This window comes from Cyprinus carpio, chromosome A8 (assembly GCF_018340385.1).
Source record: "Cyprinus carpio isolate SPL01 chromosome A8, ASM1834038v1, whole genome shotgun sequence".
Taxonomy (NCBI): domain Eukaryota; kingdom Metazoa; phylum Chordata; class Actinopteri; order Cypriniformes; family Cyprinidae; genus Cyprinus; species Cyprinus carpio.
The window spans coordinates 23,738,320-23,756,000 of record NC_056579.1 but is presented as its reverse complement, the minus strand read 5'-3'; the positions used below and the strand labels follow the sequence as shown (position 1 = coordinate 23,756,000).

General features: G+C 37.8%; 1 protein-coding gene across 1 annotated transcript; it reads right to left on the bottom strand.

Annotated features, from left to right (window-relative positions):
* Positions 1-1,114: 1,114 nt before the first annotated feature.
* LOC109094488 (probable glutamate receptor) lies at positions 1,115-17,130 on the bottom strand. Its single transcript, XM_042762896.1, has 10 exons — positions 17,016-17,130; positions 16,695-16,775; positions 9,926-9,957; positions 9,647-9,826; positions 8,613-8,839; positions 8,375-8,472; positions 4,019-4,236; positions 2,488-2,707; positions 1,996-2,240; positions 1,115-1,739 (listed from the first exon to the last, which is right to left on the bottom strand). Exons 2-10 carry the CDS (start codon positions 16,753-16,755, stop codon positions 1,644-1,646), a joined length of 1,377 nt encoding a protein of 458 aa, XP_042618830.1. The 5' UTR covers positions 16,756-16,775; positions 17,016-17,130; the 3' UTR covers positions 1,115-1,643.
* Between the last annotated feature and the right edge of the window lie 551 nt (positions 17,131-17,681).

Here is a 17,681-nt window from a genome sequence, read left to right as displayed (position 1 = left end):
TTCTAATAGGGTAATTACATCAATTCACGAAATATTTTAATGATATAATTTTTTTATTCAAATAATTGTAATAATTAATTAAAAATTCCCAAAAGGGAAAATTATGTGGTATTTCTGCTGTATAGCCCCACCATTACAGAAGCTGTTGTACAGTAATGAAAACCCTTATACAGCAGACAGCAGTTTTACAATTGGCATCTGTGAAATTAAAAAAATAAAATATAATAACTAGCATGCAAATCATGCAAATAAGGACCAAAGAGTGTTCCAAGAGTCAGGGTTAACATGAAACTGATACATAAATTTGGTACAGCATAATATCGAAGTGCTGTAATGTTCTTGTGTCGCACTGTTGGCCTAAAAACGCCCTTTCTCACCGCTTGATCAAGGAGACTTGTGGGAGAAGCCACAGAGAGGCCAATGTTCACTTGAAAGAGCTGCAGAATTCAACAGGGTCCCACTCGACCAACACTCCTATGAGAGGCTGGCACAAAGATGCCATTACTCAGAAAGAACCATGTGAATTTGCCAAGAAAACAGTGATTTAGTTCAGTGTGGGAAAAGATTTTGTGGTCGAATGAGACAAAGATAGGACTTTTTACTTCAAATTCAAAGCGTTATGTGTGCCGTAAATCTTATTCTTGCAGCCCAGTGGCCACAGGTCAATAAAGCTGTGCAGTACTGCGGTGCTAACATCATGCTTTGGAGCTACTGTTTCCTCTTTAGGGACTGGACTTTCTTTTTAGAAATGAAGAATGGATGATGCAAAATATAGTGAAATACTGCAAGAAACCTTTTTAATTCGGCTACAGAATTGAAGCTTGCAAAGAAATTGATCCCAAACACTGAATAAACGCTGGAGTGGTTCAAAAACAAGACAGGTGAATATCAAGGTGTATACTGTAGCAATGATTAGGTCAAAATCTGATCTCATAGAGAATCAGTGGCATGTTTTGAAGTGTCCTCTCACTAACCCTCCAAAAACATGGAGCAAATCTGTTAAGAACAGATAGAGGTAGACTACTTAGTCCAAAAGACTGGTAAAAATGATTGAAGGTGCAATTATTAATACACAAAAAGTAATAGTGTAAACAAGTATTAAATATGCAGACAGCATATTTTAGCTTTTTATTTTGGTTAAGAAAATTCTCTACAATAAAGCAATGACACCCAAAATAAGGAATTGGGTTTTTCTCAAGGTACTGTATATATATAGTTAGTCATGGGAGAAATTTTGCATGCATCATTTAATTATAATAGAAATAAAGGAAAACATTCAAACTGTATGCAATTTTCACTAACATTTTAGTAATATCACAGTTTAACTCATGGTACACATTGTTCTGCTATAGAAACAGGGAAAGTGCTGATCTTAGTAATCTAGAAATGAGCAGGTTGAATATCTCAGTTTGGTCAGAATTTAGGGCATTCTCAAATTTTTGGGTAATACTGTATATTTTCTCTCAATCAGTGGTGTACATGACCCCCCCCCCCCCATGGTTTTTAAATATGTACAACAAATTAAATGTTTTCATGAGTTTCACCCTCCCAGTTTTGTTAGTAGTTAATAGCTTTTTTGTGGACATAATTAAAATTAAGTGATTAAATGCATATGTGTCAGTGCTTTGTTGGGGCTTTGCTTTTTAGGCTTTGTTTTTCTCAGAGGGTTCCGGTGTCATCAGCTCTCCACCTCTGAAGCGCTGACTGAGTTCAGTAGACATCACAGAGCAGCAGGATTTCTGTAAGAAATGAGGTCATTTTCATTTTCAAAATATGTGTGTCTACCGTGTGTGTGTGTATATGTGTAACTGTCTCAAGTCAGTTTAGTACATTGATCTATTTTCAGAAAACAAAGCACTCAAACAAACCAAAGGACTCTAGATAGACAGATAGATAGTCAGAAAACTAGATAGATAGACAGATAGATAGAGATAACGATAGATAGATAGATAGATAGATAGATAGACAGACCCTACATCAATATATTGGACTCACCTGCTGAGTGTTAGCTATTTTGTGTGATTTGGCTGCCAGTTCCATTAGAGCCAAGAATAGCCCCAGTCCCAGACCGAGTGCCAGTAATAAGAAGATTCCTTTCAGACTGGCGGGCTTCAGTGGAGCACTCTTGCCATTTTTTGCAATACAACTGCTGGCCCACCACTTACTGCGGAAATAATCCAGCTCACCAGACTCGCTCAGCTGCAGAATGGCAACACTTAGGTTTTTCACCAAAGGAGAGCCTGAGGACATGAACAAACACATACATAGCTGGTGAGTACTATGATGGTACCATCCTTTCAGGAAGTACTGTGGTGGTACTATGCTATATCATAGTACTGACTCATTACAATATTCATGTACCATGTTTACATGAATGGTACACTATGTTTACATGGTACATGAATGGTAGTAAGTATTACTAAAATGGGACACAAAACCATAAATCATCATGGTACTTTGTCTAAAAATTAGTATTTTGAGACTTACCTAAAGGAGCAGCGATGCTGTACCCCCTCATGCCGATGATTTCTGGGGCGCGCGTGAGGTTACAGTATCTCGCCACTGCCAGGTCAAGGGACACAGATTCGCCGATGAAAGCATAGTTGCCTTTCAGAGCCCTGCGGAAACCTTCTTCTGCATTGAGTGAATAGCTCTGGGCATTCTTGATGTGCTCATAGATTCTGTGGTATGTTGGGTTGTTTGAGTTCTGGTCAAAGGCAGATAAGGGTAAATTATTGTCGATGCTGTCATATGGGTGCATGACCAACTGACATTAAATGATACAAGATTTAGATCTAGATCAGTTTGCACAAAATGTAGATTTGAAGTTGCATTACTTATATAGTTGTTAATAGACAGAAAATTACTTTTTTCTCTATACAAAAAAAGTCCATAGAAAAATAACCATATTTAAAACGCAATAATCAATTTAATCTAGCTTGTGCTCACTGTTGTAAACAGAAGCAGCTCCGGGTGGATGACGTATGAGGTCAGAGTTGTGCATGCGCTGCTCAAAAGTGACGCACACGGAAGCGCAGAGGAGAGATCAAAACAACGGTCACTAATTAGAAGTACAAAGCTAGGATTTGTAAAGAAGAAAGTCAGAGGATTTCGATATAAGCCAAGAGGAGACTGGTTTTTCTTTGCTGAAGTAAGAAAACTTTGCTTCCTTTGGTCCTGTTAATAAATGTTGGTTTCACGAGACTCACCGGCGCATACGCAACACCAACCTCAATACGTCATGCTCCTGGAACTGCTTCTGTGTACGACTGTTGGCGCAAGCTACATTAAAGTGATTATTAAGTTTTGAATATGGATAATTTTCTTACAAAAACAGATCGATTTGCTACAGGGGGCCTTTGTTCACCCCCCACCCCCCCCCCCCCCTCCTGACTGGATTCGTCTGAAAGAATAAAGTCATATACTCCTAGGATGCCTTAAGGGTGAGTAATTTATGGGTGAACTAACCCTTTAACTTTTTTCAAGCATCAATAAGTGCATAAAGACATCATAAAAGTAATCAATATCAATCTAAGCCTTTAGAAGAGACACATTAATTTTATATGATGAACAGACACATCAAGTAAGTTGAGCTGCTGTTGACCAAATTTGATGTGCTCAAAGTATGTGCATTGATCAATGTTTATATGTGAATAAAAGACTAAATTAAATCTGTTTATCATATAAAGTGATCATGTCACTTTGGAAGACTTAGATTAAATCGCTTGATTCATATATTTTACTTTTATGATGTACATTTTGATTAATGTTGATAACCTAGGCAAAAAAGGATGAGAGGATATTAAAAATGTTTGTTTGTGTTCAGAAGATAAATGCAAGTCTTATTGGTTCGGAACAACATTAGCAAATGATGACAGAATGTTCACTTTTTGACAAACCCTACAATGAAACTCTTGTAGATTTTTTTGTATTTGTCTTCCAATATTATGCCAGTTTTAATAATAATATTTTAATTAAATGAATATTTTGATTGTATTAACAAAATGCTGTGTCTTACCTTGAAGAAGGCAAAAGAGGAAGAATCTTTAATGGTGCCATACTCAATCAAGTTTTGATTAGCGAGGTCTTCAAAGCTCTTGATTGACTGTTGCTGGTTGTCTGAATGCAGCCATAAACTGAGGTTGGCAAAGAAACATGCAAGCAGCACTAATGAAAACAGCCACCAGATAGAGGTAATGACCCGTCCCGAAAGAGCCTTGGGGTGAGGACCAGCACCTATGGCAAAATTTATAATGAACTTTTAATTTTTAATAAACTACAAATCACTGCAGAACATGTCAACATTTCGTCAAAAATATATATATATATATATATATATATATATATATATATATATATATATATATATATTATATATATATATACATATAAATAATTTTTCTTTTTTTTTTTGCATGTTTTGACACTTAAAGAGTGAAATGTCCAGGGAGTGGCGCTAAAAGCATGTTCAGTTTTATCTCAGACATAAACATGGCAATGTTTTTTACCTTGGTTGTTGTACATATTAAGGGTGAACGTGATTTCACCAAGTACAGCATATTTCTGGATCAACATTCCAATCAACTAATCAGAGTTGAGGGATAAGTTTACAGGAAATGTCAGTTTTAGGCTTACAACCAGGGTTAAATGTTTCGACACTCTTGTTATTCAGCTCATTTACCTCTGATTTCAGGGATAAATTATAATGAGTAATAAATCAAGGGTAGGGTTAGGTAGGTCTTTGGTTTTGGACAGTAATGTTGTTCCAGGAATCAACAAAAGATTGTCTTACTTGGCAAAATCACGGCAGTTCAGAAATGAAAAGTCTGGTGAGTGGTGCTAAAAATGAATGCTCTATTGTGTATTCATCTTCTACCAGCCTATAAGCAGAAACTTAAATCGACTAAGCCTGTAGTGAGATCTGTAAAGAGGTGGACTAATGAAGCAGAGCGGGATTTACAAGCCTGCTTCAACTGCACTGATTGGAGTGTTTTAGAGGCTGCAGCCACAGCTCAGGATGAGCTCACTGACACCGTGACATCCTACATCAGTCTCCGTGAGGACATGTGTGTTCCAAACAGGACATATTTAACATTTAACAATGACAAACCTTGGTTCAGTGAAAAACTCAAACAACTTTGCCAGGCCAAAGGGGATGCCTACATGAGTGGAGACAAAGCCTTGTACAAATAGCTAAGAGAAGATTCTCTGAAGAGCTGAAAAAACAGTTTGCAGGCAGCGACCCTGCATTAGTGTGGAAGGGCATGAAAGCATCACCAGCTACAAGACCCCATCCCCCAGCACTGTGGAGAATCAACTTTTAGCCGACGGTTTGAATTAGTTTTACTGCAGGTTTGAAAAGCCTGGTCTCACACCCCACACCAGCTCCGACCGTCTCACAACACAGCCATCAACACCCTTCCCCTCCCTCCCCCCACTGCCTCTCAGCCTGCACATAAGATCTGTGAAGATGATGTACGCAAAGACTTCAGGAAACAGAAGATAAGGAAAGCCAAAGACGGTTTCTCTCTAGCCTGCCTCAAAGCCTGTGCTTTCCAGCTGTCATCCATCTTCACACACTGATCTTCAACAGATCACTGGAGCTGTGTGAAGTCCCCTCCTGATTCAAACGCTCCACCATCATCCCTGTACCAAAGAAACCAAAAATAACAGGACTAAATGACTACAGACCTTTTGCTTTAACGTCTGTGGTCATGAAGTCTTTTGTGTTGGCCCACTTGAAGGACATTACTGGACCCTTACTGGACCCCCTGCAGTTTGCTTACCAAGCTAACAGGTCTGTGGATGATGCAGTCAACATACAGTCGTGGCCAAAAGTTTTGAGAATTACATAAATATTCGTTTTTCAAAACGTTTGCTGCTAAACTGCTTTTAGATCTTGGTTTCAGTTGTTTCTGTGATGTACTGAAATATAATTACAAGCACTTCATACGTTTCAAAGGCTTTTTATTCGACATATATGCAAAGAGTCAGTATTTGCAGTGTTGGCCCTTCTTTTTCAGGACCTCTGCAATTCGACTGGGCATGCTCTCAATCAACTTCTGGGCCAAATCCTGACTGATAGCAAACCCATTCTTTCATAATAACTTCTTGGAGTTTGTCAGAATTAGTGGGTTTTTTGTTTGTCCCCCCGCCTCTTGAGGATTGACCCACAAGTTCTCAATGGGATTAAGATCTGGGGAATTTCCATGCCATGGACCCCAAATTTCAACATTCTGGTCCCCGAGCCACTTAGTTATCACTCTTTCCTTATGGCACGGTGCTCCATCGTGCTGGAAAATGCATTGTTCTTCACCAAACTGTTGTTGGGTTGTTGGAAGAAGTTGCTGCTGGAGGGTGTTTTGGTACCATTCTTTATTCATGGCTGTGTTTTTTGGGCAGAATTGTGAGTGAGCCCACTCCCTTGGATGAGAAGCAACCCCACACATGAATGGTGTCAGGATGCTTTACTGTTGGCATGGACACAGGACTGATGGTAGCGCTCACCTTTTCTTCTCCAGACAAGCCTTTTTCCAGATGCCCCAAACAATCGGAAATGGGCTTCATCGGAGAATATGACTTTGCCCCCGTCCACAGCAGTCCAATTCACTATACTTTCTGCAGAAGATCAATCTGTCCCTGATGTTTTTTTTTGGAGAGAAGTGGCTTCTTTGCTGCCCTTCTTGACACCAGGCCATCTTCCAAAAGTCTTCGCCTCACTGTGCGTGCAGATGCGCTCACACCTGCCTGCTGCCATTCCTGAGCAAGCTCTGCACTCTTTAGGAGACGATCCTGGCGCTTGCTGGACTTTCTTGGATGCACTGAAGCCTTCTTTACAAGAATTGAACCTCTTTCCTTGAAGTTATTGATGAACCTATAAATTGTTGATTTAGGTGCATCTTAGTAGCCACAATATCCTTGCCTGTGAAACCATTTTATGCAACGCAATGATGGCTGCATGCGTTTTCTTGCAGGTCACCATGGTTAACAATGGAAGAACAATGATTTCAAGCATCACCCTCCTTTTAACATGTCAAGTCTGCCATTCTAACCCAATCAGCCTGACATAATGATCTCCAGCTTGTGCTCGTGCAACATTCTCACCTGAGTTAACAAGAGATTACTGAAATGATCTCAGCAGGTCCTTTAATGAACTGTGCAGTGGAAAGGTTTTTTTTTTGGGATTAAGTTAATTTTCATGGCAAAGAAGGACTATGCAATCATCTGATCACTCTTCATAACATTCTGGAGTATATGCAAATTGCTATTATAAAAACTTAAGCAACAACTTTTCCAATTTCCAATATTTATGTAATTCTCAAAACTTTTGGCCACGACTAACAGGTCTGTGGATGATGCAGTCAACATACAGTAAGACTGCACTACATCCTCCAACATCTGGACAAAACAGGGAGTTATGCAAGGATGCTGCTTGTGGACTTCAGCTCCGCTTTTAACAACATCATCCCAGATATCCTCCTGATTAAACTGACACAGCTGTCTGTGCCCACCTTCATCTAGTTAAAGTCACCTGGTGGATCGGCAGCTTCCTGACAGACAGTGAGGCTGGGAAAACTCACATCCAACACCCGCACCATCAGCACTGGAGCTCCTCAGGGGTGTGTGCTCTCCCCACTGCTCTTCTCCCTCTACACAAATGACTGCACCTCTAAAAACCCCTCTCTCAAGCTCCAGAAGTTTGCAAATGACACCACAGTCATCGGTCTCATCCAGGACGGCGACGAGTCTGCTTACAGACAAGAGATTGAGCAGCTGGCAGTTCTGGTGCAGTCACAACAACCTGGAGCTCAACACACTCAAAACAGTGGAGATGATCCCCTGCAGTCCCCCCAACCATCATGAACAGCACTGTGGCAGTCATTCAGATTCCTGGGCACCACCATCTCTCAGGACTTGAATTGGGACACTCACATAGACTCCATTGCGAAAAAGGCCCTGCAGAGGCTGTACTTCCTTCATCAACTGAAAAAGTTAAATCTTTCACAGGCGCAGATGTCAGTTTTACTCAGCTGCTACTGAGTCAGTTCTGTCCACTTCTATAACTGTCTTGAATTTGGGTCAGCCAGCAAATCAGATATAAGAATAATAGGTGTGCACCTGCCCAAACTTCAGGACTTGTACAACTCCAGAGTGAAGAAACGGGCAGGAAACATCATCACAGACCCCTCTTAAACATGAGATCTGATGAAGCAACCGTACCATTTAGCTTGTTTATTTATTGTGACTCATGTTTCAAGGGACTTGTATTCGATTGCTCTGCTTCACAAGTATGCTATACTAGGTAAACATCCGCTAAGTTGTTTTGAAGTCTGTGTGGGTGTAAATGCTCACAACCATGATTATTATACGCTACCTTGAAGAGTCAGTGCTCCTACGGTATACCAAAAACTGTGTGAGAGCGTGAAGATATTCTTTTCTGTATCTGGTTGCTCCCATTCACACGGGCTAATTCTGAAAAAAAAAATTAATTATAATAATTTAGTTCGTCAAATTTTTTGTATATCATGTTAATTCTTTAAAAACACCTTGGAATAGCATGTAAATACCATCCTACATTTCAAATTGCCTTGGTTTTACGATCCCACTCTTACCGCGACACTAAGAAGATGCAGACGGAGGTCAGCAGGTAGGCGACCAGTACACCCATCCACATCTCAGTGGAGAACAGGTTCAGAAGGCTGAGGAACTGCGAGTCATCAGAAGCTAAGTCTTTCCTCAGGATGAAACTAAGACCCGTCTGCATAAAGGGTTTGGTCATGTCCACAGCTGCCTCACGTTTAGCTGTAAGAGTTAGAGGAGCCACAGCGATGTCTGCTTCCTGTAGAAGTTTGTGAGCAACACACACAAACAGGGTTTCTTTGGATACTTTTGCATCATACATGCAGGCAAGATTTGGCAGAAACAGATGCTTGAATTGCATTTTCATATGACAAACACAGAAGTAAATGAATCAAATTGAAATAATAAAGAGCATATTTAAGTATAAATACAGAAAATGAATGAATAAAGCAACTGTGATTTATTTTACAATTAAAATTATCTTTCTATTTGAATATATTTTCAAATATCATTGATCTGTATGATGCATACAGATGAATTTTCAGCATCATTACTCCAGTCTTGTGACACATGATCCTTCAGAAATTATTCTAATATGCCGATTTGCTGCTCAATATACATTGTTATGCTTAATAACTTTTTAAATGTTTTGTTACATTATACATGTTTTTACTGTCCCTTTTGATCAATCAAATGCGCCCTTGCTGAATAAAAGTATTTCTTTCAAAACTTTTCAACATTATAGCAGAAAGAAATAAGTAAAAATAATGTTTCATAAAAATGAAATCTTCAGAATTGTATTTCATCATCATCTGTCTATTTAAGCCCTGAGTTCTCCTTAGTTTTCTGTCTGAACTCATTTATCTTTATTGTTTGTGTAACTCCTCCTGCGATCACCTGTTTGTTGCTTACAGTTTTATCTTTAATAAATAGACTCCTTTTGTGGAATCCTTGTTGTGTGCTTTATTAGCAAAACCATGCATTACAAGATGTATGAAGATAATGATTTGCAGGTTGCAACATTTTAACACTGACTACTTAACCCAAAAAAATTTATGATACTCACCCCTCTGACAACTTCTCCAATCATGCCGTTCCAGTTGCCACTGTCATCTGTTTTTCCATAACGGCTGTCCTTAACGAGCTGAATATCATACTTAAAATCTAATTTCTTGGAAACAGCTGACAGCAGGTCAATGCAGAAGCCCTCCAGTTCAGAGCCTTTGGACATTGCATATGGTTCTTCCTGCATGGGATTGTGAGTAAGTATCAACCCAAAACGTGATTTAGTTACAGATCATTACATACATAAATGGGTGGCCCAGATGGAATTAATTTAACTTACCTTGATGGTTGTAACTTTTAATACTTGTGGTCCTAAAATACAAAACAACATTTAATTCAACTAGTTACAAATCCAAAAGAATCGTCCACTAACTCTTTACTACTACAGAGATCAGATTGAATGGTCGGCTCAGTCTTTAGAAGAATGTGGGAAACCAAACAGTTTTAACTTCTGTAGTATGGAAAAAAAACACAATTCTTTAAAATATTTTATGTTCAGCAGAAGAAAGAAAATCATACAGGTTTGGAACAACTTGAGGTTGAGTAAATCATGACAGAATTTACATTTTTGGGTGAACTATCCCTTTGGGTCACTGATTTGAACAAATCCTTAACCCTAAGTATGAGTGTTAGTAAAAGTGATGCTTGACTTAGAAACCTTACTAATTATTCTATATTTGTATGACACAATATGATTTTCTTCTTGTCTCTAATTGGCTGTTAGATGTTAGGGTTTTTTTGGTGAGCTAATCCAATTTTCAAATCAGTGAGTAGAAACAGGACCAGGGAAAAAACACTGCTTGTCTCAATTTGACAAGGGCAGAGCACTTGGATGGCATTCCTGGTTGCTAATGAAGCATTCTGTCACGCTGAGATGTACTTTGCACTCTTCTTCAAACAACCACTTATATTCCCAAATTTAGCAGATGCAGACAATGGCCCACTTGTGCTACAGAGAGATGGTGATACGGTCGCCTCATGGCCACTAATCTTGCACTGACTAAATGAGACTTAAAAGGAGATCGTTGGAAATAAACAAAAGCTTGCTGTTGAGTGTGCACTGCCTCCTGCAGCGGAACGGATGCGGTGAGAGTTTGAGAAAGTTCCAGTGACTCTCTAAAGAAAGCGCTTACAAAATGATGGGAAAGTGCCCCACTCGTCTGGCTGCGGCATCTGAATCCACTTGGGAGTTGCTCTCTTTATTGTTTTGATCTTGTTTTTCAATGCAGACCAGTTCACATTAACCAGCAGACATGCTGAAAGATGCATGAATATGTATGTGAATCTAATCATGAATCAAAGTATTGTTGCTTGAATGCGTCAAGTATAACAATGAATTCCTAAATTAAGATGTCTTTGATCAAGTAAAGGAATTGTTTTCACATGTACACATATAATACTAATACTAGTGTGTACAAATATGTAGTCTGTTTGAGAGTATACTCAATTATGTTATTTGCAACAACTCATGGGAATAAGTGAACAACATCCTTTTAGGCACAATTAGTGTTACCATGGTAACAGCAATTTCTCTGATTGGTAGATTATGGGTAGTGAATATGATCCTTTGGCTATTAAACATGATTTTTTTCACCGATTCAACAGTTCACTCGATGAGTCAGATTACACTGGCTAACAGCCCAAGATTTTTAGTCAAATCTAACAAATCTGTATTAAAAGTGTTTTTCACAGAAAGCTATGACATGACTTCAGAAGACTTGAAATATAGTGCACCATTTGTATGGACTATTTTCATTTTATTATGTTGCTTTTTAAGCTTTAGTCCTTGTCCACTGTAATTATATGGAAAAGAATATGAAAAAGTTACACAAATTTGGAAAGACATGATGGTAATATAAAAGTATGTGACTGTTATCACTTACTTTTATATCACCATCATGTCTTTCCAAAGTTTTAAAATTGATTTTATTAAGAATTTGTATCTAATCTAGTTTTCTATGTAAAGTTAGAGTTAAACTGCTTAAACAATCTTGAACAAGCCTGGCTAGTTTTTGGTGAGAATGTGTTGTTGTCTGAGTTTCATCCGTGCGGCGCACAGCAGGCCTCCATCAGTGTCACAGCATATCACTGACACCCCTCATCCTCCCATTCAAACCATGAAAAACGTACATGCCATCAATACTGAAGTCATGTCATGGGCTGCCCCGCATTAGTGACTGCTTGGTTAGTGGTGGCTAATTGATTAATCACACTCATTGTAGTGAATAGCAGCAGTGTTCTCCGGTTTGAATGCTGACTGCTCCAGGCCTGGCGGGACGTCATGAGACATTGCCAGCGCAGTGCCATGCCTCAGACTCAGACACGCCGTGTCAGACTAATATTGGCTCTATCTACATCCTGCTTTGTCTTAGCCTTAGACGGTGCACGTCCATGGACCGTCTGGTTATAGGCGCCGTTAAACCCTGTTCACCTTAGACCATTAAAAACCTTGTTTTAATGACAACATCACATGTGCACTGATGAAATTATTTCAGTTGTCATGATGATGAAGAGCTCATGGTGTTTATGAACCATCAAGGGTTAAAAAAGGGCCAAATCCTTGAAACAGCTTGGAAATACCTCACAAAAGCAACTAATTTTCCCTTGAGATTTTCAGATGGGTATTTATATATATTCTATGTGTTTTCCTATGGGTATATATATACCCCATATATATATATATATATATATATATAATATATATATTTTTTAGCACACTTGGTTCCAGAAGTATTTTTCCCAATAATTTTTTTTTTTTATGGATGAGTACTATAAGGTCTGTTGTAAAGCTAACTTGACAATACTTGAACATTTTGTTGTACAAAGTAAACTACATACACCCCAAATGTTCTTATGTAGATACTTATTACATTTGAATATTTTTTTTAAATAAACATTCAAAATTAATGTTTTTAGTATGAGTCTGTAATTTAAATTGTACAACAATATGTCCAAGTATTATCAATATATATTAACCATAGACCATGTTTTACTCATAAATTCAAAACCCCATTATGAAAACCCATAGGAAGTATGCTTTTACCACCCAGAGGGTGGTGTTACCACACTAACCAGCAGGGGCTAATGAGGTTATGCTAACCAGCCAAACAATAACCCCTAGCCACAGTCAATAAAATGTATTATCCCAGATAGCACACGTACATCTGCAAGATGTCTGTTAAAGATCGCTTTATGTTGAAATTTTATGATGTGTAAGATAGCAAAGTAGACTTATTTGGGATGTATGTTGTGTGTACATTCTTATTATTAAAGTTTTTGATGAAATCTTCTAAATGTCTATTTGACATCTGACAGGAGACGTCCTATAGAAATATTGCAGGTGAGCAAACACTCTAAAAAATATGTCTTGCAGATGTCATACATTCTAAATCATAAACATCTTAAAGACATCTTCTAAATGTCTAATTGACATCTGACATCTGGTCCTACTCAAGAGAATGCCTCAAGCTATTTCACTGTCAGCAGTACAGATTAACTCTTGGAATTGATGATTATGTAGCTGTTAAAGGGCTCTATGTAGAATTCAGAAACCCTTGTCATCAGTGACACTGGTGGGCACTAAGTGAGCTGCAGCCAGCAACATATTGCTTGTGCTCTGTTGTTTCACACTCATAAGACTTGCATTCCTCTTCCAAACATGAATGAAGATATTTTTGATGAAATCTGTGAGTTTTCAGTCCCTCCATAGGCAACAACGCAACTTACACATTCAAAGCTCAGAATAGTAGTAAAGACATCATTAAAATACTCTCTATGACTCCAGTGGTTTAACCTCACTTTTAAGCTACGCAAGTGCTTTGTTTGAACAAATAAAATAAATAAATAAATAAATAAAAAATTACAACTTTATTAATGAAAATATTATTTGCATCATAGTGTTCATTCCGTTAACGAAAACTATGACAAAACTGCTTTCGCTGACCTCAACCCATGCCTTGCTCTCTCATTGGCTGTAGCTCATTGCAACACCTGACAACACGTAATGTTGAGTTGGCTGACCTGTCCAGATACTGCGTTCACGCCATATCGTTATTACTGTGATTATGGGATTCCAACATGTAAAATGTCTTCGTCGAACTCATACAACTTGTGAACTGGGAGTTTTCTGAGAGCTACAACTTGTATCACCTGACCACCTCAGATTCATTAGCCTCTACTGCGATAGTTCAGAGTCCAAGGGTGTGAAACAGCTCCAAATAGAACATCACGTGTTGTGATCTCGAAATCACAGTAATTACGACATGGTGTGAAATTGAATGCAGCATTAGCATGCTAGATATTTGTTTGCCGTCGATGATGCATCAGCGAGCCACTTTGATGCGTCGTTGAGTGGTTTACACATAAAGATTGCAGAGTGCTGATCACCCACTGATATTCCCATGATTACAGCCCAACCTGTCGGCAAGCTCGTTGACTTGCAAATCGGGCAAATCTTGTAGTGTGAACTTGGATTAAGCTGGAGTTTAGCGATCTCCATGTGAGATCAGCTTAAATGAAAGTGTCATTCAGCCAGTCTGTCATCTCAACTATTTTGTTTGCGATTGTGGTTGCTGAATAAATGCACTTACTCAACCGCTGTTGTTTTAAGAGAGAACATTTTTTGCAATTTGGAATTATTGGAATTACTATCAGGAATGTCAATGTTAAAATATTTTTGTTTGTTTTTAACAGTTTTCATAACGTAGACAGCGAGAATGCATATCTAAGTCTTAGATATTCATGTATATATTAAATAGCCCATAATAAATCAGTACATTAGATGAGGTAAAATAAACCATGTGTATGAGCCAACATTCTATTGATTTGTGCTTATAGGTGAAAGAACAATAATGTAAAAATAAAAGTAAATAAGTTACGTGATGTGTAGCGTGAAGTGACGTGAAGTATGGGGTCCCATATTCAGAATTTGTGCTCTGCGTTTCACCCATCCAAGTGCACACACACAGCAGCGAGTAGTGAGTATTGTGGTTTGGCCATTCACTCCTCCCACTTACAATCCCTGCCAGTACCGAGACTCAAACATGCAACCTTTGGGTTACAAATCCGACTCTCTAACCATTAGGCCACCACTGCTATATATATTAAACTAATGGCTAAGTGAAGTTAAACTGTGACTAAGTTCTCATTGAATAAAACTAGACTAAAAGGCTCAGAAATTTAGTTGACTAAAGCTTGACTAAACAAAACCAGGACAGGGTTGACTAAGGATAATAACTAAAAAGTACATTTGACACAGGACTAAGACTGAGACTAATTTAACAGACTAAGACTAAATTAAAAATGTCTGACAAAATTAATATTAGTGTAATTTGATAGAGTGAGTATATATTAACATTTGTGTTGTATTCACGCAATAGAAGACTTGCACGTAAACACAATGCACATGAGTGAATGTTCACTAGAGTACCATGACACATGTGTTTAGATAATATTTACATAAATAAAGTGGTAAATTATGTTTTTTGAGCAAACAAAGCACTCACATCGCTTCATAAAATTGGATTACTTGATGATGTCTTTCCTATACCGTTCTGGACCTTGAATGTGTAAGTTGCATGGCTGGCTGTAGATGGACAGAAAGCTCTCGGATTTCATCAAAATATCTTTATTTGCTTTCCAAAGATGAACAAAGGTATTACAGGAGCTGAACGACACGAGTGTAAGTAATTAACAACAGAATTTTTATTTTTGGGTGAACTAACCCTTTAAAGTGCGCCTATTACTGTATGTAATTTCCATTATTGCCTTTTGTAAGTAATTAACAACAGAATTTTTATTTTTGGGTGAACTAACCCTTTAAAGTGCATGATAAATAAAAAAGTTATTGTCATTTCCATTATTGCCTTTCATTGCCTTTCATGAAATGAGTTGTTAGTAATTCGAATCCCACTTTTGTGACAGCTAGGAGTTACAAATTTTGTTAATGCTATGATAGTTTCTAGTTTGCATGATGCAATCATACATTGTTGTTGTGAGTAAGTTGTAAATTGACCCCACCCACAAACTGATGACTGCTTCTTGTAACTTGACCCCACCCACAAACTGATGACTGCTTCTCTGCTGTTGAAAGATGGATCAGTATAATGTTTATATGGACCAGCTGCTCCACTGAATCACAACCTGTAATTATGATAAATAATATATATTTATATTTTCTATAGTCAAAATACAGAACTATTGAAATAGGCGTACACCGTAGAACCCACAAACTGATGACTGCTTTCTGACCAATCCAGCAGAGCAGGCTCACAGAAAGGAGGGGTTTAGAGAGACCGAATCTTTGAACTGCTTCGAACAAATAGTTTGAGAATCGCTGGAAAATGAGTTGATATTAAATGCATATTTTGAGAAAACGAAAGCCTTTTTTTGACCTTGCATGCATGATCCTATTGTAGGAGACTCCCAAAACCATATTAGGAACCGTAAAAATGGCATAATGGGGCACTTTAAGACTCCCCAATTGATCCAACAGGATGTCATATGATTCACTTGCATCTAGCCAAAAACTGTGATAGATGGCAGTACTATTAACACAGGTGAAGAAAGATATTGTACTATCTAAAAATAAAATTACCTACTTGGTTAAGTATTTTAAGTATTTAAAATACAAAATACTGTCTCTCAAAGTATTACATTTGATTTGTTTTTGTTTTTTTGTACAGCAAAATACAAATTACAAAATACTCAAAATATAATGTGTATATATAATATAATATAATATAATATAATATAATATAATATAAATAATATAATATAATATAATATAAATAATATAATATAATATAATATAATATTATACACACACACATATATTAAATACATTTCATTAAAATACTGCCCATCTCTGACCGGTATGAAAAGTCAAATTTCTGTTTGCAGCAAAATATCAGGAATGGATAAAAATGCATACAGGCAATGTATGAGCTTCACAAGGCTAAGCAAAAAGCTTTATCTTAAAAACACAATTTTTAAATGGCTATACATTCTGGTCTCTCTATGTTTGATGTACCAGTATGTAATGACGTTACCTGCAGCGCAGACCCCAGCCAGCAGTGCTGATGAGACCAAGATGAGTCCTAATGGAGTCATTTTACTGCCAATTTCTTGCACTAGAATGATATACATAGTTTTATCAAAACATTATTTATTCGAGAATCTTTTTAGATGTGTAATTAACTTTTCATTTGAAAGTCAGCTGATCTCTTTAAAGATCTGTCATCGTAACTTTTAAATGTTTTAAATATTATTCTTTTCTTGTACAGCACAGACAAAACCAAGATCAAAATGCTTAAACAAAACAGTTTTACTTACTAAGCAGCTATAAATGAGCAAAAACATGGCAAGCTTACCCAAACTGTAGTCACACGTTTTTATTGCTCAATGCATGAGGCAGCACACTATATAAAGCTTGCACATACACCCAAGAGACTGAAAACAGCCAATAAGAGAACAGGGGACGTTCTTGAGTGTGTGTGTGTGTGTAGGGGGTAGGGGTGTTTGGTTGTGTCTGGCCACAACAAATCCACAAGGATTTATGGGTAGGCAAGCTATGAGGGAGACTGAAATTTGGACAAAGAATAACAAGCATGTGATCCTGCAAACAAGGGATCTGAGGGCAGTGCATTACACAGAGCGTGCAGAAATGATTCTCTACAGATGCTCATAGAAAACTCAATGGATAGCTGGATTTTATTGTTAGGCTTCTTTTTACCTATCTTAAATGACCTAATCCTAATTTATAACCTCATAGAATGGACCTGGCATGAACGTAGGGGGTTTTCAACCTCTTCAGCATGGCTCTACTATACAGACAAGCTAAAACGGCAACTTGAAAACTGGAGTGAAACTAAACCACTGTGATAAACACATCCAAATTGAGCGGCTCTGCTGTTTGAATCCTAATGAAGTGAACTTTTGTTAGAAAGACAACAGCCTACAATCTCTGTCACTCAAAGAGTCATGGTAATCCCAAGGCGTTTTTTTTAGTCACACAGAAGGATTAGACTGTGGTCCGT

What these genes read in the sequence shown, in the direction of transcription:
- LOC109094488 (XM_042762896.1), bottom strand. Translation starts at nt 16,755, where the DNA reads ATGACTCCATTAGGACTCATCTTGGTCTCATCAGCACTGCTGGCTGGG. An exon ending in TTGGAGAAGTTGTCAGAGGG is followed by an intron (nt 8,840 to 9,646) that starts GTGAGTATCATA and finishes AAACTTCTACAG; the next exon opens with GAAGCAGACATCGCTGTGGC. An exon ending in TGCATCTTCTTAGTGTCGCG is followed by an intron (nt 8,473 to 8,612) that starts GTAAGAGTGGGA and finishes TTTTTTTTTCAG; the next exon opens with AATTAGCCCGTGTGAATGGG.